General features: G+C 35.4%; 1 protein-coding gene across 1 annotated transcript in view; it reads right to left on the minus strand.

Moving 5' to 3' along the window:
- LOC108406243 (cilia- and flagella-associated protein 47-like) overlaps positions 1-24,126 on the minus strand; it is a 92,764-nt gene that overhangs the window by 13,627 nt on the left and 55,011 nt on the right. Inside the window, 5 exon segments of the mRNA XM_073228037.1 lie at positions 12,158-12,252; positions 16,546-16,690; positions 19,494-19,554; positions 22,301-22,432; positions 23,670-23,792. Of these exon segments, the coding sequence (XP_073084138.1) occupies positions 19,537-19,554; positions 22,301-22,432; positions 23,670-23,792 (273 nt within the window). The 3' untranslated portion in view covers positions 12,158-12,252; positions 16,546-16,690; positions 19,494-19,536.

The raw sequence follows: 24,126 nt of genomic DNA on the forward strand, positions 1-24,126 counted from the left end.
AACGATAAAAACTATTTCTATCTTGCTTAAACATAGGCCTAACATAAGAACTTTATTGTGTGCACATTAAACATTTTGTTTTGACATTAGACAGAAGCTTATTGAAGGGGAAATTTAAGAAGTCTTTAGCAAAGCCTACTAAAAACTTGTTTGCAATTGCTTGGGAGGGGTTTTCTTGTGCCAGTGTCATAACAGATCTCATTTCAGCAAAAAGAACTGCTAATTTGCAGGAATGGATGTTAGCTATAATTCACAGTTGGGCTGAAATGAATGAATATAATCACTCTTCGGCAACCAAAAAAACCACTTCTGGATGCTTTTGAAAAAAATACAAGGTAAATTGGTGGCTACACGAAAATTAAGCATTGTTACCTACATTCTGGAGCTACCAGCTTATTGAGGCATCATGCAGAGTAAAAGAGATTTTCAGACCACTCTATAATGAATGTTCAGGGTAGAAACTAAATTTACTGCTAAGACTGGAAACTACCTTAAACGTGGCTTCTCAATATTTAGTTTTCTAATGTAGAATAAACAGTTAAAGCTCCTTGGTGACTGCACTGAGCTGTATCCAAGTAGTGTTCTGTAACATGTAAAGACTTGACACAGTAAGTGAATGCTATACGAAACATTCTTTTTTTTAAATTTCAAAAGAAGTTTTGTATTTTTAAATTGAGATATAATTGTCATATAAAATGGCATTAGTTTTAGGTGTAAAAACATTCTTGTTGTTTAATGTTTCAGAGATTGTTTTAGGCTACCATGCCATGATTAATATATTAAATTATTTCAGTCTGACTTTGTTCATACATTTAAATGGTTCATAATTCAATAAATGATCCTTGTTATTGCCTTTCTCTGTTGTACTCCCATTAACCTTGTGGACATAGTTAACTACCCGCATTTCCCCTCTGCACCGCTTTATTTTTGGTCACAAATAAATGTCATTAATGATTGTAAGAATTTCCAAAGACCATTTTCCTTGGAGATGAAAGTATGTTTGTTGCTCACAAGTAGGAATTCGTAAGGCATAATTATGAAGTCTTAAACTTAGGTTAAAAAAATTAACTGACCTAGTTAATGAGAAGAAAAGTTGTTCAAAATATTTAGGGATTGCCATTTCTACAATGTATTGGAAAAGATTCACAGAATCCTCTCTCAACTGAAAATTCTAAGTTGAACATGCATAAAACCTAAGAAAGCAAGAAAGTACTGCAGTAAGTCATCACTGGAGATGACACTTGTTCCTCTGTGGTGGTCAGAGTCTCGGCTTTAGGGGTTATAATCAGGAATCAGCAACACAGCAGCTGCAGAGCCCACACTTGCATGGCTTGGCTCCAGATTTCACATTATATTTTTGGCCTACCAAACTCCAAATTAATTATTTGGCTTCATAGCTCTTCATTTCCCTTCACAGAAAAGGGACCTAGAGTTATCCCTACAAGTTTAGGCAGTCACCTGCTTGTTCTTACTAAAATTTGCCTTTTAAGGTTCTGTAATAACCCTAATATTCCCAAGCTGGAGGGCGCTGAGCTGATTAGTGTGACATGCTCATAAGGATCTCACAGCAGTTGTGCCAGAGACATGTGTGCTCTATGTAGATTATTAAAAAGCAACTAGAGCACATTATTAGAAAAAATGATATGTAGATTATATCAAATTATAAAACCTTAATTCTTACCTGTACAAGTTCATCCTCTTGTATAGTATTAGGAGTGAATTGTTCTATGTTATGAACATGCATGTTTATAGCCATCACTACATCATGCTTGTGAATCATATTATGTTATGGCAATCAAAATAAATTGAAGAATTATTGTTACTAAAGTATATGCTAACCACTGAGGCCTTATCATCTTCACCTAAATATTAGTCTTATGCAAAAAATCAAGCTTCTACCTGAAACAAATGGAAATTTAGTTGCATATTTCATTCACCACTAAAAATATGCAACAGGCCATTACTGCATTTCTATATTTTATTACATTCTAATCCTCTAACAATGGACAATCATATTAGCATTTTGCATTCTAATATTTATTCCAACCAGAGACATCATTTTCTGGTTGTTAAAGAGAGAATTAAGCCATGATGTTTTAATACACTCAGTCATTAACACATTATTTCTACCATGCCTACACATGTGATATCTGCTTGGTTTTGCCTGTTTCCCTCTAAGGTTCCATATTTTCATATCTTGGTTGACAGAGTCAATATTTTTCTGAAATTTACTGACATACAAAGATGATTTGCAAATCAAGGTAGAATTGGGCTCTTTCTCCCTAACTAGTACATCTATTCTGATCACTTTTCTCTCAAAGTTAATGGTATCCCCTTTCTTAGAGTTGCTTACTATCGGAAGTACACTTGACTCTCCTTTCTCCCTTATCTCTCCACATCCCAGTTTTCATCAATGCAACTGTGGTGGACACTATGCTGCATCAACCAGATTCCTTTTCAGGAACAAAGGATTTATTTCTGTAGCTGATGGGAATGATGCTGGAAGATGCCCATCAGGTCAGCTCCCTTTAGGCATCACCTTGTTTGAAAAAAACCTCATCCAAGGTCAAACCTCCTACCACACATGGCCCACTTTCAATGACCAATCAACACAGCAGCATAAAGGCCCAGTCCCCTTCTCCTAACATGGGACAATTCCGAAGGGCCATGCTGGCTGCAGAGGCCCCAGTGAGTTGACTAAAACCCCTCCCTGGGGCTGTCTGGAAGCCCAGCTTCTCCCCCTGGTCAATATACTTCCTTTCCTTTCCCTTTGCAAGTGTTGATTACAACACACTCCCTAATAAATGTCCTACAGGCTAATATCCCATCTCAGAGTTTAATTCCCTGGATACCCAAGCTGTTATAAAATCATTTTCCATTTTTATTTCTCTTTAAATTGCCCCTCTGTTTTATAACCCACTATCAGAGGCCTAGGTCAGTTGGCCCTTAACTCTCATTTAGAACGGTCAATCTTAACTCTCTGTTCCACGGCCAAAGAGGCATTCCAACAAATATTTCCACATAGGTACACTTGCAACATGATTGTAGCTCATTGCAGGCTTCTGTGAAAGTTATAACCCAATTTTAAAAAGGTCAAAGGACATGAAAGGATATTTCTCCAAAGATGATACAGATTGCCAAGAGGCACATGAAAAGATGTTCGACATCACTAATTATCAAAGATATTTAAATCAAAACCACAATGAGTTATCACCTCACACCTGTTAGAATGTCTATCATCAAAAAGACAAGAGATAACAAGTACTGGTGAGGATGTGAAGAAAAGGGAACCCTTGTGGATTGTCAGTGGGAATGCAAATTGGTGCAGCCACTATGGAAAACAATACTGAGGTGGTTCCTCAGAAAAACTGAACTAGCTAGGGCTACCATTTGACCCAGAAATCCCATTGCTAGGTATATATTCAACAGATTTGAAAGCAGGGTCTTGAAGAGATATTCGTATGCCCAACTTCATAATAGTACTATTCAAAACAGCCAAGCAGTAGAAGCAAAACAAATGTCTGTTGGTGGATGAATGGATCAACAAAATGTGGTATAAATATTCAGTCTTAAAAATGAAGGAAATCCTGTCACGCACTACAAATGAATGATCCTTGCGGACATTATGCTAAGTGAAATAATCCAGCCACAAAAAGACAAACACTGTATGATTCTACTTATATGAGATATCTAAAGTAGTCAATTTTATAGAAACAGAAAGTAGAATGATGGTTGCCAGGGTGTGTGGGGAGGGAGGAAAGGGGAGTAGTTAGATTTGCAAGATGAAAAAGTTCTAGAGATCTGTTTCACAACTCTGAGACTTAACACTACTGAACTATACACTTCAAATGGCTAAGATGGCAAGTCTTTATGTTACATGTTTTTGTCACGAAAGTGAAAATCCAAAACATCATGCCAAGTGAAACAATTCAGACACACATGGTCACATATTGTATAACTCCTTTTATATGAAATACCCAGAATAGGAAGAGCCATAGAGACTGAATGCAGACAGGTGGTTGGCAGTGGCTGGTAAAGAGGGATGAGGAGAAACTGTTTAATGGGCAAAGGCTTTTACTTTGAAGTCTCAGAAATTTTTTGAAATGGCATAGAGGGGGGGTTATACCATAACGTAGAGGCACTCAGTATCACTGAAATGTTGACTTTAAAATGTTTGATTTTATGATACATAAATTTCTTCTCAAATTATCTTTTAAAAAATACAGGAAGGAGAGGTCAATCTGAGTTTTCTAGGAATTCCCCAGAAACACACCATTTGAAGATCTCAAGATTATATAGAAATAAAAAATGACAGTTTATTTTTTCAAAGACATTGAGACTATTAGATCTCATGAGATAATTCTATTTATTGAGATTAAATGGCTTAACCATTCTTCCAACCTAATATTCTCCTGTCTTCTAGATGGACGCCTGTGACAAAGAGCACACTTGAAAATGACCTAAACCTTTCAATTCTAATTGGTAATTTCCTCCTGCACCCTGAGCTGAACAGTTAAAAAGTATGGGCGTGTGTAGGATTGGATGCCGCTCCAGCCTCAAATATCAGTTTTGGAAATTAAGTTGTAAACTGCATAAATTACACAATTTCTTAGAAATTAAAAATTATAAAAATATAAAATCCATATATAAAAGAACTGAAAATGCAACTGAGTATCAATGCTAAAATTTTTATATGTGTAAAAATTATTATGGTACTTCAAGTTAAATTATAAAATATGAAAATGACCAAAATTCATTTTTTCTAAAGACCCCTTTATTTTTTAACTATGTGTTTTTTTAAATAAAAACTTAATGTGATTTATGTTTAAAATAATTTTTAAGTATCAATCCTGCAACAACTGTTGCTCTCTGGTTTCTTGGTCAGTTTCTAGAAAGGGAAAGGAGGAATATAGGCAAGAATGGCAAATGTTTTAAATGCAGGAAAGGGAAGAATAATAGTACCACTGACATATCTAAGTTTCCAAGATCTTGAGAACAAGCACTAATGCTTTCAGCGGCACATATACATAGTACCGAGCTACACTCATAAAGTTCATGTTGATGATCTGAAAAGTTTTAAATAAAATGAATAGCTAAATGATAGAAATGGAACATTTTACAGCTCTAGGCATGCATATTACCCTACTAGGAAAAACACTTGGGTTTTCATTTTCTTTTTACTTAACATTAGCTGGCTGCTATGGTTTGGAAGTGTCCCCACAAAATTCATAAGTTGAAATCCTAATGCCCAAAGATAACAGTATTGGGAGGTAGGGCCTTCAGGAGGTGCTTAAGTCATGAGGGTAAAAGCCCTCAATCCTGGGATGAGTGCCCTTTAAGGAGACCCCACAGATCTACCTAGCCACTTCTACCATGTGAGGACATAATGAGAAGTCTGCAGTCCAGAAGACTTCACCCTACCACGCTGGCACCTCGATCCTGGACTACCAGCCTCTAGAATTGTGAGAAATAAATTTCTGTTGTTTATAAACTACCGACTGTGGTATTTTGTTTCAGCAGCCCAAATGACTAAGACACTGACCTTACCACTGACAATTCCATCTCCTGTCATAAAATCATCTGTAAATAGTCTGTTCTCAAAACAGAATTATAGGAGCATAAAAATATTGTGGCACACTTTATTTCCATGGATATTTCATTTGTTTTGAGAAATCAGAACAAGCAAAACTCATTCCCATGACATTCATTCTATTTGTGTAGAGACACCAGCATACAGATGTCAAGGAGTAAATTGAATAAAAGATATATTTCATGTACAAATACTACCTGCTTTCGTATTTCAGTCCTTAGAAAAAACAAAACTTCTCTTGATCTTATTTCCCCTGGAATTTCTCATTATTAATCATCAGCAACTATATTGTCTGACTTCTATTTTTCCTTTTTGTTTGCCTTTTTTTCTTATTTGAGTATTAATAAAAATCAATACTTTCTATCATGTGTATCTTAACAGCATATTATTTTAGGTTATATTTTATTCTTTAAGTTTTCTTTTATATAATATGGACTCATATTTTAAAGTTAAATAATATATAAAACTATGTTTCCCAAACCATCATCCTCATCGGATTGCGATGGATGGAGACGGTGCCAATGGAAGAAGCTGAGGAAAATGGAGAAGGAGATCAATAGAAATGTTAGGACAAGGAACTGAGAGACAGGCCAGCGTTCTGGACAGACCTCCACATGGATACTGAAATGGATACTGAAATCAGTCAGAAAATGAGAAGAGTAGGGTGCAAAATGTACAATGAGCCCAGCTGGAAGCAATGTCTAGAGGTCACTACTTAGTAAGGGAAAGTGGTAAACTCACGTAATACAAAGTTCGGAGAGGCAGCCATGTCTAAGAGATAAAGATCGTCTAGAAAACTAAACCCAGTGAGCAAGGCTTCCAGAAGTTACGGCACCTCTAGAACCATGCACAGATCCACAGGAACGGCTATATAAGCAGCAGCACCCCAGAGGTAGCCATGTTTATAATATGAAGAGACCATGAAGGGAAAGGAAGCCTGAAAAAACACTGAAGACATGTGGAAGTGTGGAGATCGCAGAGGGCAGAAGGGAAGGGAAAGAGAGCCACGTGTGAGGGCGCTCCGAGCTAGCTGGGATGAAAAGCTATTCAAAGGTCTCCACTTTGGGCCATGACTGAAGTAAAGAGTGCTCATGATGGAGTAAGTCTTGACAGTCAGTGGGTATTGAGTCTTGCCTGTTTTTGGTCTAGTGCGGGGTCCCAAAGTCAGGAGTGGAAGACAGGAGGGTGGGAGAGGACTAACATAGAGCACGACTGTGGACTTCACTCAGAAATTTCTGATGTTATTGACGATGATGATGTTGGTAATTATCACAATAACTCAATGTACTGAACCTAGCCCTTCACTGTCTCTTTGAAGTATGAGGGCTTTCTCCTTCCTGACACATATATTTCCTAAAGTACTTTGTGCTGAATTCACAGAGCTGAGAGTCAATCTCTGCCTTCTCTTATTGCCGATTTCGTGTATGTGGAAGTAAGTTATACTGGACTTGCCTTCTCTTAACGCACATCCTCATAATTTACATAAAATGTGTTTTTACCCAAGGTAGTCCTGTAATTACCCAGAATGCAAAATTGAGAGGTTCCATGATTTCTTCACCCATGAAAGCCTTATCCCTTCAACAAAAATGTATGAGTATTAGATTTATATTTTACACAGAAACTCAGTGACACAGAAAGGAAGATGAGTCCTGTTATAGTGAAAGCATTGAGGCATCTAACGAAGAGAGAAAACCTGGAAACTTTTGTGAAGTGTACCATTCCAAGGGCTTTCCTAGACTTTCTCATTCACACAGAGGAATACCTCAAGTTGAAAACGATACTCTTGATAAAGAAAAGAGTTCAGTCCCCCAGCCAGTGTTGGTAGACATAAATGCTTAGAATACAAAAGGGGCAGGTGTCATTCAAATGTCTTGTCTTTTAATCCTTGAAGGATTGTTTTTAGCTTCCTGTAAGAGTGATTGGAAATCTAGAACAGCCACTGTGAAATGTTTATCCAAAGGTTGCATATCCTTAAAGGGCAAACAAAGGATCATGGGGAAAAAAAACAGTGAAACAGTGAACAATTATCCCTCATTTTCAAGAGCTTTACAGCAAATATAAAGCAGCAGAGATGAAAGCCACGGATAGCTGCAGGGCAACTGAGCCACCACATATTAACTAGCCTGTGTTACAGGGCGGACCTGGGCCACGGCAGCAGGAAAGGTAAGGGTATGAATAGGGAAATATCTACCCCAGTGCTGTTAAATACAACTTTCCCTGATGTTGGAAACATTCTCCACTGTCTAATAGCCATATGTGGGTATTGAAAAGTTGAAATGTGGCTATTTTGACTGAGGAAATACAATTTTAATTTTATTTAACTGTCATTAATTTAGAGTTTAAATATCCACATATGGCTAGTGGCCACCATATAGGGAAGCATACAGCTCTCCATACTGGCCCAGAAGACCCAGGAATGGATAACAAGGAAAGGAGGGGCTTGAGCAACTTAGTATAAACAAACAAGGCCAGTCAAGGATGCCAAATATAACTACAATTGCCCACCAGCACTTTCAATTGTACCCAAACCTGGTACAGCATAGGAAAGGAAAGGCTATAACTAAAATAAATCAAGCCCTTTATTGCTGATTTCACACTTTCCTGCTACACAAGTCACTCACAAGAGCACCCACTGGCTATTTATGTCTACACACATACACACACGCACACACAAAGACAGATAACTTGCAGCTAGCTATAAACATAGTGGAGGACATTTGAAATGACTAGAAACCGGATAATCAATCTGCCTCACTGGTTCACATTTATGGAGCAAAATCTCACAGGGTATGTTGTCTCTGCAGGGTTTTTTATATTCTTCTCATTGTTGGACTAAATTATATTCCAATACACTAAGTAAGTCTCTCTTTAATATACCAACTAAATGTAGAACAATTCAAAATCTTAAGCAATCCATGGTACTCCAGAGAACTGTAAATACATATAATTTATTCTAATTTTATAATCGATTTTTAGAATCCTAGAAAAGCCACAATCAAAACATTAAAAGTAGATTTATGAGTTTTTCATTGTTGACAGTGTTAAATAGTGAATTGCACTCAAAAAATGAAAATATCAAATTGCAGATGCATCCTCCCCAAAATCATTTAACAGATTTAAGGTGGATTATATATTTTTTCTAATTTTTAGTGACCCTTAAGTTAAATGCTTTTGTTGATGATGACATTAAAAACACAATATATATACTTTCATTGCATGAAAATACAAAATCACAATATGGACTTATTAAGAGAAGCTGTAACTTGATCTTACTAGATTTTAAAACCTAGAGAATAAATTATTACACAAACTTATTATTCTCCTTATGGAAGAATGTATGTGTGCAGGCAGAGGGAGGGTCTGCATACCTCTGTGTTCACGCAAGATGCAAGCATTGGGTGGGAGAATGACATTCCTTAATACTGCCAAATACTAACTTGTCACAGAAGGATTTTTTTTTTGAGTTTTTATTTTTACCAAAATTATAAGAATACATACTTGAGAAGGTAAAACAAAATTACAAACCTCATTTAAAAATAAGCATTCCCTTCCCTCCACCATTGTATACTCTCTCTTACACACACAAATACACAAATACATACACAAATCCACATGTAATCATTTTCAACTATCTTAGTTGTTTCTTTTAGATTTATCTCAACATAGTTAAGTAAACTACACACAGTGCAATAAAATAAGCCTCAGTAAACATAAATTTATTTCCCTAATACAAAGTATATTCTCCAATCACAACGGAATACGTTAGAAATCAGTAACAAAGAGAAATCCAGTAAATTCACAAATATGTGTAAATTAAGCAACATATCCTAAATAGCCAATGAGTCAAAGAAAAACTTACATAAGAAATTGCAAAACACTTTGATGAATGGAAATGATACAACATACCAAAACTTTTGGGATACAGGTAAAGGATTACTTAGAGGGGAATGTATAGCTGTAAAACCTATATAAAAATAAATAAAAAAGACCTTAAAGCAATATCCTAACCTTCTACATCAAAAAAACAAGAGGAAAAAAAAAGGAACAGTAAAGAGACATATAAAAAATGGTATTTGATTGCAGTTTCATGAAATTAAAGATTTTGAATGCTAACAACAAGGAGAAAAGTTAATAAACCTGAAAAATGGATATGAAAATTTTATGTCCATAGGTTAAAGGAATATGTACTATTCTTCATCATGTCTGGACTCCCAACATGGTATCATGAAAGCCCAGTGGGTCAGGTAGCTAAGGATATAACACTGTATTGTCTAAGTTCTATAGCTCACCAGAAGGTAGCCTTGGCCAATCATTTAGACCACTGTGCATAAGCATACCATTGGAGAATAGAGGGAAAAAAACTAAGGTTTCAATGATTGTATTATGGGATTCATGTGGAAATAAAGTGATGTTCAATAGGAGGGCCCTTTATAAACTCTAAATGCTATATAATTATCAATTAAAGGATTGTTACTAAAATTTTTAAAAAGAATTAGAAAATTGAAATAGATCTATAACAAACAGATAGATTGAATTAGAATTATTTTAAATGACAAAGAAATTCCCAGGACCAGATGACTTCAATGGTGAAATGTATCACTAATTTAAAGAATTAATATAGCCCTTCACAAATTTTTTTCAAAAATAGAAGAGAACACTTGTCTATTCATTCTAAAGAGCCAATATTACTGATTCCAAAACCAGACAGACAGCTAAAGGGAGGAAAACTGCAAAACCAAGATTCCTATGAATATAGACGCAAAACCCCTTGGGAAAATACTAGGAAACTGAATCCAGCAATGTGTGAAAAAGATTATACTCCATACCAAATGGGATTTTTGCTGGCAGGAATATGAGGTTGGCTTAACATACAAATATCAATGAGCCATATTAATAAAGGGCAAAATCATGTGATCATCAAAATGAATGCCAAAAAATGTTGACAAAATCCAACATTCCTTCATTATGAAAATACTCAACAAAGAAGGAATAGAAGAGAACTTCCTTAGCCTGATAAAAGGAATCTACAACAAAAAATCATTGTTAATATCATATTTAAAGGTAGAAGGTAGATGCTTTCCTACTAAGAGCAGGAACAAGATAAAGATGTTTGTCATTTGTTGCCACTCCCATTAACATTGTAATGGAATTTCTGAAAATCAGGAACTACAAAAAGTAAAGTCCATCCAGATTGGGAAGGAAGAAGTAAAAATTTCTCTGTTTGCAGATGGCATGTCCTTGTATATAGAAAATTCTAAAGAATATACTGTCAAACTGTCAGAACTAATGAATAAGCTCAACATGGTTGCAGAATACTAAATCAGTGTTTACAATCCACTGTTTTTCTATACACCTGATGTGAAAGATTTGAAAATGAAATTAAGAAGATAATACTATGTACAATAACATCTGAAGCAATTATTTAGAAATAAAGTTAATAAAGAAATGGAAAATTTGTATACTGAAAACTACAAAACATTGTTGAAAGAAATTAAAGGAGACCTAAAGAAATGGAAAGACATCCTATGTTCACAGATTAGAAGACTTAATATTGTTAAAATGGCACTACTCCCCAAATTCTTCATAATCCTTATCAAACTTCCAGCTGGATATTTTGTGATAAGTGACAAGGTGATCGTAAAATTCATTTGGAAGTGCACAGGACACAAATTAGCCAAAAGGAGAGCAGTATTGGCAGACTCACGTTTTCCAAATTCAAAAATTACTACAAAGCTATAGTAATAGAGACATTGTGTTACTGTGAAAACGATAGACATACAGGTCACTATCATTATACAGATCTCAGAAATGAACGTGCTTTTTATTTCATTTATTTTTATTTACTGCATTTTAATTCATTCATTGAATATAGATTGCTGTGCACCAAAAAATACACTGCTATAAATATAATGTTGAACTTTATGTCATATTGTTTTCCTCCTTTCAATAGTAATATAATTGATGATATATAGCTATTTGACTAGATTATTTTTAAATTCTCATCTATTCTGGATTAGTAATACTAGAAAGATATTTCCCAACAAGAGCTTAAACCATTGTATTGCTTCATAGATAATTAGGATGAAGATAAGCCAAGCAAATAATTTTACCCTGTTCTGGAAATTCTAAATAATGTAATATGGTAAGAAAAAGAGGTAAAAATTATAATTATTAAAATGGAAGAGACAAGCAAAACAATTGCAATCTATTACACTATTCTGTAATAATCTAAATGTAAAATATTACAGTATTTTAGATTTAAAAAACTAAAATAAATTGAAGGATAATTAAAAATAATTAAAGTTTAAAGTGGATAGTTTTATATCTCATTGATGTTATGTATTTTCAAAATATAAGAGCAGAGAAATACATAAAACCCAAACATTTACACTGCACAAAAGATCAATTATTTTACTGAATTAAAGGGTATACTCAGGCATGCTCAGAAGTTAGAAATAAGACTCTCTATGAAAAGAGCTTCGATGATCCTCACTGTTAGCTTCTGAGTGAGGATTATCTTAACTCTACTACTCTCCAGCAAAATGAACAGTAGAAAGCAAAACTTACTTCTTTAGGAGAAAATGTTATACCACGCTGCAGAGATGTATTTTCCTTTAACTTCAAAGAATTTATTTTGGGAAATGCAGGGCCCGTGAATTTCCCTGTAAGACAGGTGAAATGACATATTAGAAAAGCCAGATGCATACTTTTTATGCCATTGTTAAATGTGCAAATGGAACTTTGAGAAGTTTCATCAACATGTTTGTAACAACCAAAGAGCAGTTGTGGAAATATCTGTGCAGGGCTGATATTAAGTGATATACCTAGATTCTAAGCAGCAAAACTGATATCCAAAAACAGAACAAATATACATTCAATCAGCAAAACACAGACAGTAAACTCATTTTTAAAAATCTCCAGAGTTCAAGAAGTATATTGCAGTCATACTCAGATGAATGTGGAAAGGAATAAATGTCAAGGTCAAGTAACTGATGCAATCTTAAGTCCGAGAAAGTTAGGAGATCTCTTCTCCAATGAAGATGGAGAACCTCTGACCAAGGACAGGAGACCCTGACCTCCTCTGATGCCTCAGAGTCCACAAAGAAGATAAACACAATTTTATATGAGTAAAATTGCCAAAAAAATGGAATCAGTCCAGATACAAAAGAACTGGGTGGAGATACAGAAACAATTGTCAAATAATAATGCAAACTTCAGGGTCAAAAATTATAACCACTTAAATAAACTTCTAAAAGAAATTCCTGAAAGATCAAATGTTAGTTATACCAGTATGTCTGTCCTCATCTAAATTCTAAAAATCCTTTTTTCTCATTAAAGATTTCTGGTTAGTCCAAGGAATGATAATAACTTCAACTATCCCTGCCTGGACATGAACTTCAGTAACTCATCCATTCATGGTAATTTCACTCACCTTGGTGTATGATGTAAAAACCAATAAGAATAACAAAAACTTCATTAAATGTATATTAATACAAGTATTGCTTATGGTATGGGAAAAGATACACATGTTACACAGCAAAGAATATCAACCTACAGTGGACATATACCTAGAACATAGAAAATTTAATAAAAATAAATGGATAAATAAATCAATATTCATAAACATATTTGGAGTGTATATATATATAAACATACAGTTTGTGAAATGTAATAATCCAAGGAAACTTCAATAAATATTTCTTGAGTGCCTACAAAGTACACAGCACTAAATTGGACAACTCTAGTAGAGAACAAAAATTGTAAATGTTGTCTTTGACCTCATAGAGCTCACGGTGTAGTAGTAGGGGAGATCAAAAGGTATACACAGCTCTTTTTGATACAAGGCAGAAATGGTTAGTGCTATAATAAAATTTATGCAACATCCTAAAAGGAGTAAAGATTTAAAAAAAATAATTTCAACCAACAGAATGAGGATGGGTATGGGGTTAATGACTCACAGGATTCAGGAAGCTGGCACTAATTTATAAAAGAGGGTGATCTCAGGGAGCAGGGAAAAAAGAGAAAGAACCATCCCAAGAGAAGGGAAGCCATATGCCATTGGGAGGAAGTATAGAACACAATCTGGCCACAGCAGAGGGCTGTTGGCGCCCGCAGTGGGAGAGGTGACTGGCACAAGGTAGAGTCAGACCCAAAGGGAACTCAGCATTTGCTCTCCCTAAATCCTCTATCAAATAATCCTGCAACGGATTCTATAGCATCTTACTATGCTGATAGACAGGGACTATAACGGGGTATGTGGTGGGGACGTGATAATGGGGGGAGTCTAGTAATCACAATGTTGCTCATGTAATTGTACATTAATGATACCAAAATTAAAAAATAATAAATAAATAATATTAGGAATTCAAAATAAAAAAAATAATAATCCTGCAATGATCATGTGAAAAAAACAAGTCACATTTGTCATACAGGGCATTCATGTATTAACACACTTAAAATAATAAATGTTTTCTGGACATTTTAAGTAAAAACTTTATTGTAAATTGTTAATAATTATTAACATCAACCATGTACCTCTCGGATTGTGTCAACAGCCTGTTGCTGTAAACCACTGCTATTGGTAATAGGAAATAGCAAAACTTTTTAAGCAGAGGAGGGTTGTGATAATATCTTTGCTTGAAGGAGACTGTTCTCTGGAACAGGTGTGAGGAGAAAGGCGTGGAGGCAGGAAAAGCATTTGAGAAGAGGAGACAGTGGCCAGAAGGAAGGCTTAACTAGGGCTAAGGCAGAACTGCAGGGAGAAACACCCCTTGCTACGTAGCTCTGCACAATGTCCAAGAAGAGTCTATGAGCCATTGAATAAGGTGTGTGAAAGCATATGGGGAAGTCAGTGAGGGTAAAGTGTTAAAGGAACTAAAGTTTCAACATCCAGAAAAAAAGAATATAGATTTCATATGTATTTCCAATGGCCTACTGTAATCCTTCCCAGGCTATTCCACAGTTTCTTCAAACACAGCGTGCTCCCTAAACCTCCTCCTCCTCCCACAGTACATCAACTGAATTAATTGTACCTCCAGTCACCTGCTTCTTTCTTCAAGTCAAAAAGCAGAAGTGATTTGAGACTTCTTCTCTCCTCTAATACCCGTGTTCCCCCACCCCCACCCCCATCCCTGTTTCCAAGCCAGGGAGCTTCTAATTTCACAGCACCTTTGTGCTCTCTTCCTTCCCATCCCCTGCATCACCACCGGGGTACAGGCTTTCCCCACTTCTTGCCTATATGACCATAACACCTAACTGATCGCTCTGTCTCTGCGCCTGACCTTCCCACAAATACCTTTTCCCCCAGCCCATTCTCAACTTTGCTCCAAAAGGAAAATTAGCACCGTGTGAGCCTAATCACACCATTGCCTGGATATACTTCCTTTAATGGTGTTGCCTAACTTCTAGAATAAAAATCCAGAAAAGACCCTTAGTTACCTGGGTCTCACTTGCCCCTCCAGTCCTGTCTTGCTCTGCTCTAGACATCCTGAACTACCTACCATATTGACTCATTTTGAGGCCTTTCCTTGCATTCTTTCACATTATTCCCTTTTCTTCTGTATCTCCTTGTCATTCTGCAAGATTCAGATTAGGCATCAACTTCTCCAGTCAATCTTTCCTTATTAGATTCTCAGCTAGTTTTCCCTAATATATGCTCCTTTAGCACCATATACTCACTTGTTTTATAGCATCTGCCCTACTATATGGTAATAATCTGATTCTCTGCCCATCTCTGCTACAGCTATAGATGGTCTGCATTCGTCACTTAGATCCAATAGCCAACTTTCTCTCATCTGCTTGAGACCTCTGTCCTGATCTCCACAGACCAATTCACCTAGGTCCCTTTGCTCTTCTGCCTCTGATATGGTTCAACCACAGAAAGACACAAGCAGGTTATCAGAGGGTAGGAAGTATTTCTGCTCTCATGTCCTCTCTACCTTGGCTACAGTTCTAGCAATGGGTACATTCCCTTACAGCTATAAATCTTACCAGGTGGCCCCTCTTTCATAGTTTCACCGGTCACAGGGCTCCAGCATCTTGTCTCCTGCCTCAGCCTAGAGATGGTAGCGGCTTCCATCCCTTGTTGGTTTCTTTTAACTTGGCTCCCACTTCCATAGATAACTCCTTCATTACACTCTTCTAAGTTAAACCCTTCCACTGAGTCATGTTTATTACTGAGACCCTGACTGATAAACTTAACTGCTCACTTCTTGAGAACATGTGAGATGCCTCACCATTGTTATAAACTCAAAATTTTGTATCTAGCCTATAATTGGTGTTCAACAAATATTTACTGAAGAAGAAATGACTAAACCAATGGTTGATAAACTTTTCCTGTAAGGATCCAGACAGTATTTTAGGGTTTACAAGCCATATGTTTTCTAACACAACTGCTTAACTCTGTCATTAAAGTATGTAAACAGCTATGAATACACAAATGGATGTATCTATGTTCCACTAAAGCTTCAGTTGTAAAAACAGGCGTCAGTCCAGATTGGGCCTTTCTTTGCCAAACCCTGAAGTAAACAAATGAAATACACTTATAAAAGCGTGTATTTTTAAAACTTCCTTTAACACTAAGATACCTAATACATAAGTAAACATTATAGAGAGCCCTCCAACGATATTCACCTAAAATTCTTGGGCAATTAAAACTAGCAATTAATAATTTTATTTTCATTTAGAGTATATACTTACACACCACATACTTAACTTACTATACAGTAAATCAACTAGTGAGCATGGTTATATGTAATGCATTACCAAAGTGTTCTGATACTAATATTGATGAATTTCTATTAATAAAACAATGGGTTGTAGAATATAAGAAAAGCATACATTGAGTCATGTGAAATATTTTGGAATAATTGCCATTGACTTACAGTATTTAACATTGTAACTTAGAACAATTTAAGACTTGCTTTTACAGTAACAATATGGTATAAAATACACACCTGATTTACCTTTAAAATCCACTGAAAATTCTTCAAGCTCTTCTAAATTGAAATCCACTCTTGCATGCGTTATACCTTTGTTTTTTATTAAAAATGGAATAACCTGAGTGGTGCCAATATATGTGCCACTGAAGTTAAATACATCCTAAAATTTAAAAAAAGAAATAATTATTATAGAGTAAGAGTTTATGAAAATAATGTAAATTAAAAATTATACTGTAAGAGAGAAACCTTAAAAGTCCTCATTACAGAAAAAAAATTTTTTAATGTTTGGTAACAGATGTTAACTAGACCTTTTATGGTAATCATTTTACAATATATATGTAAATACTGAATCATTATGTCATACATCTGAAACTAATATTGTTACACATCAGTTATGCCTCAATAAAAGAATTACACTGTTGTGTTTATCAAGGACACTAATAACTACAGTGCTCTATAAAAATTGGTCCCATTTTCCTCCTCCCACCACCTCTTATATGTAATCACTTATCAAATCCCATTCATTCTGCCTCCTCCTTCCCCTCCCATTGTTGTAATTGTATGAAGTTAGTAACTCATTACTTTTCATTTTGTTTCTTGATTTTGACTTCCTCCAATTCTCCTCTCCACAACTAAGGCACAATTAAACTTATTGAAAATCTGACCACATCATTTCCTGTCTTAAAATGTGATGATCCTCGTCCCACTACAGGACAATGACCAAGTCCATTAGCAGAGTCCCTACAGTTCTCCAGGAGCGTCCCCCGTCTCACCTAGCTTCACTCGCATCCCTGCACTCACTACTTCAGCAAGCTGCTTGACCTGTCATTTCCAACCAATACCTGACACTTCACCATTCTGTTTTTACCAAGGTGTCCCTTCTGCCAGGAAGGTCCTTCTCCAACTTATAATTGCCTAGTAAAATATTATAAATCCCTCAAATTCCAGTTAGATAAATCACAATTTATTATACTGTTCTTGGGATTACTTCTGTTCCTTATATTTACTTACAAAATCACAAAGTCCACTTATTTGTTTACATATCTGTTTCCCCTAGTGGACATTAAGCCTGACTGATTTTTGCATCCCTAGCACTTACCTGATAACTAGCTTAAATGTACAAGTAACACTTAATGAATGTATCCTGACTTTAGCTTATATGCCCACATCACAAAACTCTTGACAGCTTCCTCCTTCTGGAAGAATTACTATATATATCCTACAGTTCTGTAGTAAAAGAATTAGGTATAACATTAAAAAGAGAAAGAAGCAATCAAGTATTTTCTTTATTAAGATATCATTGATATACACTCTTATGAAGGTTTCACAAGAAAAACAATGTGGTTATTACATTCACCCTTATTATCAAGTTGCCCCCATACCCCATTGCAGTCACTGTCCATCAGTGTAGTAAGATGCCAGAGTCCCATTTGTTTTCTCTGAGCTATACTGTCTTCCCTGTGACCCCACACACACCATGTGCACCAATCATGATATCCTCCAATCCCCTTCTCCCTCCCTCCCCACCCACCCTCCCCTTTGGTAACTGCTAGTCCCTTCTTGGAGTCTGTGAGTCTGCTGCTATTTTGTTCCTTCAGTTTAGAAGCAATCACGTCTTAATGTTAAGAAAACTCTGACTGCAATAACGTCAACTGGCCACAATTTGTTTCACTTAAAATATTTTATTAACCCAATTACCCAGGTGAAAATTATAAAATCCAAAGTGAGTAATAAAAGTTTGATGCTTTCTATATACAAAAGAAGTCAGTCACTTATCTTAGCCCATTTTGGCCTTGCCCATATACTCATTTGGATAAAATTTCCTAATTGTTACTAAGACACATATTCAATGCCATACAGTTATTAAATGTATTGCTAACAATATCTGGTGATGCTAGAATATTACTTTCATTTAAAGGTGGCTAAGCAGCTAAGTTCAATTCAACATACTTAGGAAATATTGATATATATTAATGTAAAATCTTACACTCAATTGTACCATAACATGCATAACATGCCACAAATGCCTTTAGGATGAGGACATAAAGTAGGAGAAGTTTCGATACTTGTCCAATATTGTCCAAGAAGAGACACCATAGCAATGGAGAAAGCACTCTGGAAACGAAAGGGTTTAATGTCCAAAATCACCATAGTCTTAGACAAGCTAGCTCAGTATCTGTCAGTCTATCTGGACTTACCATGCTCTCAACACCAAAAAAAATAAAGGTTAGAAAATTATACCTTATAATTAAGCCAAACCCCAGAATTGTGGTGATACCATTATACTGTACACAGTATACTCTATGACTCAGTAACTCTACTTCGAGAGAAACTCTTGCATATGTACCTCAGAAGAGTGGTACATGAATGTTCACATCTGTAGTGTTTGTAATAACAGAAACACACAAACAATTACATGAACAGAGTCAGTCTACAAATTATAGTAGCTGTACACAATGAACTAATAACCAGCCAAGTAATAAAATACAGCTACACACAATGTAGATAAACTTTGGAATCACAATAACCAACTAAATGTAATTCACCAAAGGCTACAAACAGTAAGTTTTTGTTATAAAGCTTTAAAAATGAACAAACTAAACTAAATAATGAATGGTTAAGGAATTCATACATGTCTGGTAACCCAATTAAAAAAAGTAAAGGGATAATAATCACAAAATTTAGGAAAGTGGTTATCCCTTAAGAAGGGTAGAATCACAATGAAACCTACAGGTAATTTTAATGGTATTGGCACCATATGATACTTAAGTTCAGTGGGGAATTCTTAAACCTTCCTTTAATATTCTGCTTTATCACTTATATTTATATTACATATGTGAATTTTTATATGTCAAAGGACTACATAAAAAATATTTTTAAACATAAACAGGGTGACTAGAGGCATATACAAATAAAAACCACCACACTTACAAACTGATTACACAAATAGTTAACATACTCACCGGATTAATTTCGACATCAGCAATCTCAACAGATCCACCAATCCTAAGGTCTAAGACATTTCTATGACAAATAGCAACCATATTTAAGAGAAATATAAAACTTTGTAGAAACCAAATCAAAATATATACTGCTTATGTAGCACCTGGCATTGATGCAACATTTTAGAATTTAAATATTCAAAACATATTATGAATATCACAAGATTTATTCTGGTGGTGGTCATCACATTTCATGTTATGCACAATTGTTTTTCCTAAGAGCAGTGAGTGCTCAACTCTTAAAAACCTCCACTACACATGAGATCAGCTGGCAGTTTGTGAGTTTGACTGTGGAGTTCTATCCATTTGACTAGAAATTATTGCCACTCTCTGTATCTCTTTTTATTTAACCTCATTGCAATGGATTATTCAAAATTAAAACAAATAGGAAACTGAGTACAAACATATTTCTTCCTACAGAGAGATACTAATATCCACAATGACCATAATAGTAAGAGTTCCTAAAAAATTACCAAGTAAGTGGGCCAAGTAGAGTGCTAAATGCATTACCTCCTTTCTGATCCTCAGTATTCTGTGAGGTCACTACTGTTAATGCCCTAATTTTCAAGTGTGGAAAACTGAGGCTTAGAGAGGCCAAATGTTTTGTTTTTTTCTTGGCATCACAAAACTTGAAAGCAGCAAAATGAACCAAGGGCTGCCTGAACACTCAACTGCTTCCAAGCCAATCAAGACAGTGAAGTAAGAATTCAGTTGTATGGTACAAAATAAGAACTGTAGTTATCTGAACATATGGTTGTCTAAGCAAAAGCTCAGAGGCACAGAAATAGCATTTGCTGAAAGCCCTACCTAAAAATAGGAAGCAGTCAGGTCTAGATTTCATTCTAAATATATACCTTACCCCTTTTGTTTATAGGTGGCCCCTTTTCAATCACTGAGCCTTAAGTATTCATCTCCTACATTTGACTAAAATTTGTCTAGATTCCTCCTTCCTGAAAGAGAACAACATCTTCTCTGGCCTGGACCTCTTCACCAGACTAATAACTCTGCATTCAGTCTTACTGGCCCCCATTTACTGCCCTATAACTAAAGTGAGCTCCAAAAAATACAAATCTGATTGTGAAATCCCCATGCTTAAAACTCCTACCTCTTAAGATGAAGCTTGGACTTCCTAACACTGTTGGTAAGGACCTGAATGACCTGAAACTTATACAAGTCGCTAAACACATCTTTCCCCACTATCGTAGTGCATCCCATAATCCAGTCATGCTAAACTTTTATTATTCATGCAGTCTACAATCTAGTCATGCTAAACTTTAAGTTTCTCATATGTTCCTTGCAGCTATCTCTCTGCCCCATGCCTGAACATATTCAATTTGTGCTTTCTTAAATTATCTTCCATCGCCTCTCCCTCCATGCCATGACCATCTCTTTCAACCGACTGATTCTTAACTTCAGTTGTTTTTCAGATATAGTTTCCCCAGGAAACCGTCCTTGATCCTTTTCATTGGGTTGCTAACCTCTCCTGTGTACTCCCTTAGCCTGCCAGATTTCTCCAACAATGTACTTTCTACACTATATTTTAATTTTCCTTTGTTTGTATCCCCAACCAGACTGTAAGCTCTTTGAGATCAAGGACCCTGGTTATCTTGTTCAATCTTGCATCCTTAGCATGTACAACAGAGACTAACACATAATGTGCACCCAGTAAATATGTGTTGAATGGATGAATAAATGAATCTCATTATATTATAATGTTAAAAAAAGGTAAGCTTTGTAAGAACAGCATAATCCTCTAAAATACAGTGGAAATTAATCTTTTAGTAAAATCTATACTTTAGTAGCCATATTTTTTTTCCAGATTATGTGAAAAAGTCTGCCCAAATCTCAGACCATATACCACAATATATAATATAAAAGCACCTCTCAATTCATATTTCTTCATAAAAGTAAAAAAAATTATGAGGTTATTTATTTGGGGGCCAGGCAAGTAGTGTTTATCATATTCATATATGTATTATTTAAAAGTTGTTATGGGAAATTGAAAGATAAAATGGGGATAAATATAAAGTTACTCATTCTGATCTGATAACAGTGTACATAGTATTTTTAATGTAAGCAGATGGCACACAGTTTATCAGACTGATGACCAAGAGTATTCCATTCCTTAAGTTTATAATAAATGAACTTTAGCAGAAACTAGTCTTACATGTTTTATTTATTGTTTAATGAAAACTTAAAGAACTCCCTTAAATCAAGGAATGTTTTCATTTACATAATTCCCAGAACATAAAATAGTAAAACACTTTGTGTGTGCTATAAAATATACATGTTAACATCATATATAATTTGCCTACAATTCAGTCATTGAAGCTATTTAGAATTAGCACTCCAAAACTGATTAATTTTTCCTAAGGTATCTAGTTCATGCCTATGAAAGAAGCCATACTTTGCTCTATGATTAGTGAGGCTTTGTCCTGAAATATTTTCCACAAATCCTCTTGCCGCCTTCTGCTAACCATTTCTGCAATAGATTGTATAGGTAAGGTTGCTTATTTTATAGATCTCTAAAAACTTTACCTCTTTAAAACTAACTCAAGTGCTACAAAAATAACAAATTTGAAAAGTTATTCATTAATATCATAATCTTAGAACCCATTCCCATTAGAAATCATCAAAAGGAGTTTTCTAAGATAACCAGGTACACAAGATTTTATGGCATAATACCTACTATTATAAACATCTTAAACAACCAGACAAATCCAGACAGGCATATACACGGTGCAAATATATATAATGTATAAACATACCTCAGCTATTGTATCAAAGTTTTCTGCCACAGTTGGTGTACAGGAGATGTTGAGAAGAGTTAGCCCCCCCACTGGAATTATTCCATGTGATGGAACAATATTAATGGTAGACAAAAGACTCTGGCCACAAACCTAGAATGGAAGATTTGCAGAAATGCTACATTATCCTTTAAAGTTATTGTTCCAAAGCTTTTATAGGAAAGATTCCAGACTATTACCTAGACAGAAGACCCCTGGGCACAGGGCATGAAATGACTTTGTAATCAATTTTCAACACCAGATGCACAAACTGTTTGAACTTCAACAAAGATTTGTACCCTTAATCCAGAAAACAGAACTTTCAATAATGGCATGTTCCAATTCAAATAGGATGATGACGTTTATTTTCTGGTGTGTTTTCAACACTTTGCAAAACTTACAAGGATGAGGTATATCCGTTAGAGAAGATGCCAAAATTCTAGACACTACTTTCACAGTTTGCCTCTTCTCTGATACTAAAAACTGAACCAGAGTTAGTGAAGAGGCAAGACGATGAAGCAGCCTCCTCTTCTTTACTATTTCCTTGATGGCCTAATGTCTAAGATACCATTTGGACCTTCAGACAAGTCATAAGTAACTTACCAAAGGATTGTCAGAGGCCAATTTAGGCCTATCCAGCACGCTTTAAGCCAGAATAATTTAAAGAGAAATCAGTTAAGGTATTTGTGGGGATGAGGGAACAAGTAGACTTCAGAACTAATTCTAAAGCAACAGAGTAGAAAAGGGTATCTGCACAGATTTGTTTGGGCAGGAGACGTGCAAATACAAAGCTCGACTGAAGGATCTCGGACACTAACCTCTACTGTCACGTCTGGGAGATCTTCATATATTTTTCAGTAAAAACTTCTATCACCAATTTAAACATCCCCCGCCCCACAATTCAAATTAGGAACAACAATTATAAACAGAGTATCCTTAAAAGAGTCTTGATCTAGGTCCCAGTTGTTACCTTAACAGTCCTGATGGCAGAGTGAAAATGCAGAGAAAAGGAAAAGCATATAATTAAATATGGAGTGTAACAACAACAACGCATATTTTTTAAATTCTTTAAGTCATCTATCGTTTTTTAATAAAATAACAGAGAGGAAGAAGAAAAAGGAGTAGGAAGAGAAGAAAAGGAGAGACTAAGGAAAGAAGAGAGAAACAATTTTTGTGAGGAATTAAAAGGAAAGCATATATGAAATGTACTCAGAAAAATCTCATATAAAATATATACATATTAACATTAGTAAATTTATAAAGACTAAAGTAATAACTATAGTATTCATGGCAAAAAATTAATTCAAATTATATGATCTGATCCAAGTAGATTTCTAAGGTGCTACATTACCTTGAAATATGCATGGTTTTGTCCAACATTGGAAAGAATGGCTTTCTTCCAAGTTGTCAAACCTTGAGGGCTATTACTGAAGATTATCCTTGGCTGCAAACACATGACCTTGGTGTGACCAACCTAATAATTAGAGGAGGAAAAGGACAATGCAATAGAAATAACAGTAAATTTTTTTTCATCCCCTACCAGATAACTCGAATTTTCTTACCTTCAGGGAAATTTCTACAATATGAGGTGTTAACAGGTTTTATATGCTTAACAGAAAGGGAAATAGGATGGAATATTTAAAATGTACACCTAAACTGATGAAGACAGGGAAGTAAGACAACTCTATGGAGGAAGCAAATCCAGGAATGAGAACCATGTAGATTAATCACTGAAGATTTTAGAGCTCATCTCCCCAACCATGTGCTATGCAAAAGGAAATTGTTCAAGGGTCACCTAAATATGGGAA

Source organism: Manis javanica, chromosome X, assembly GCF_040802235.1.
Source record: "Manis javanica isolate MJ-LG chromosome X, MJ_LKY, whole genome shotgun sequence".
NCBI classification, from domain to species: domain Eukaryota; kingdom Metazoa; phylum Chordata; class Mammalia; order Pholidota; family Manidae; genus Manis; species Manis javanica.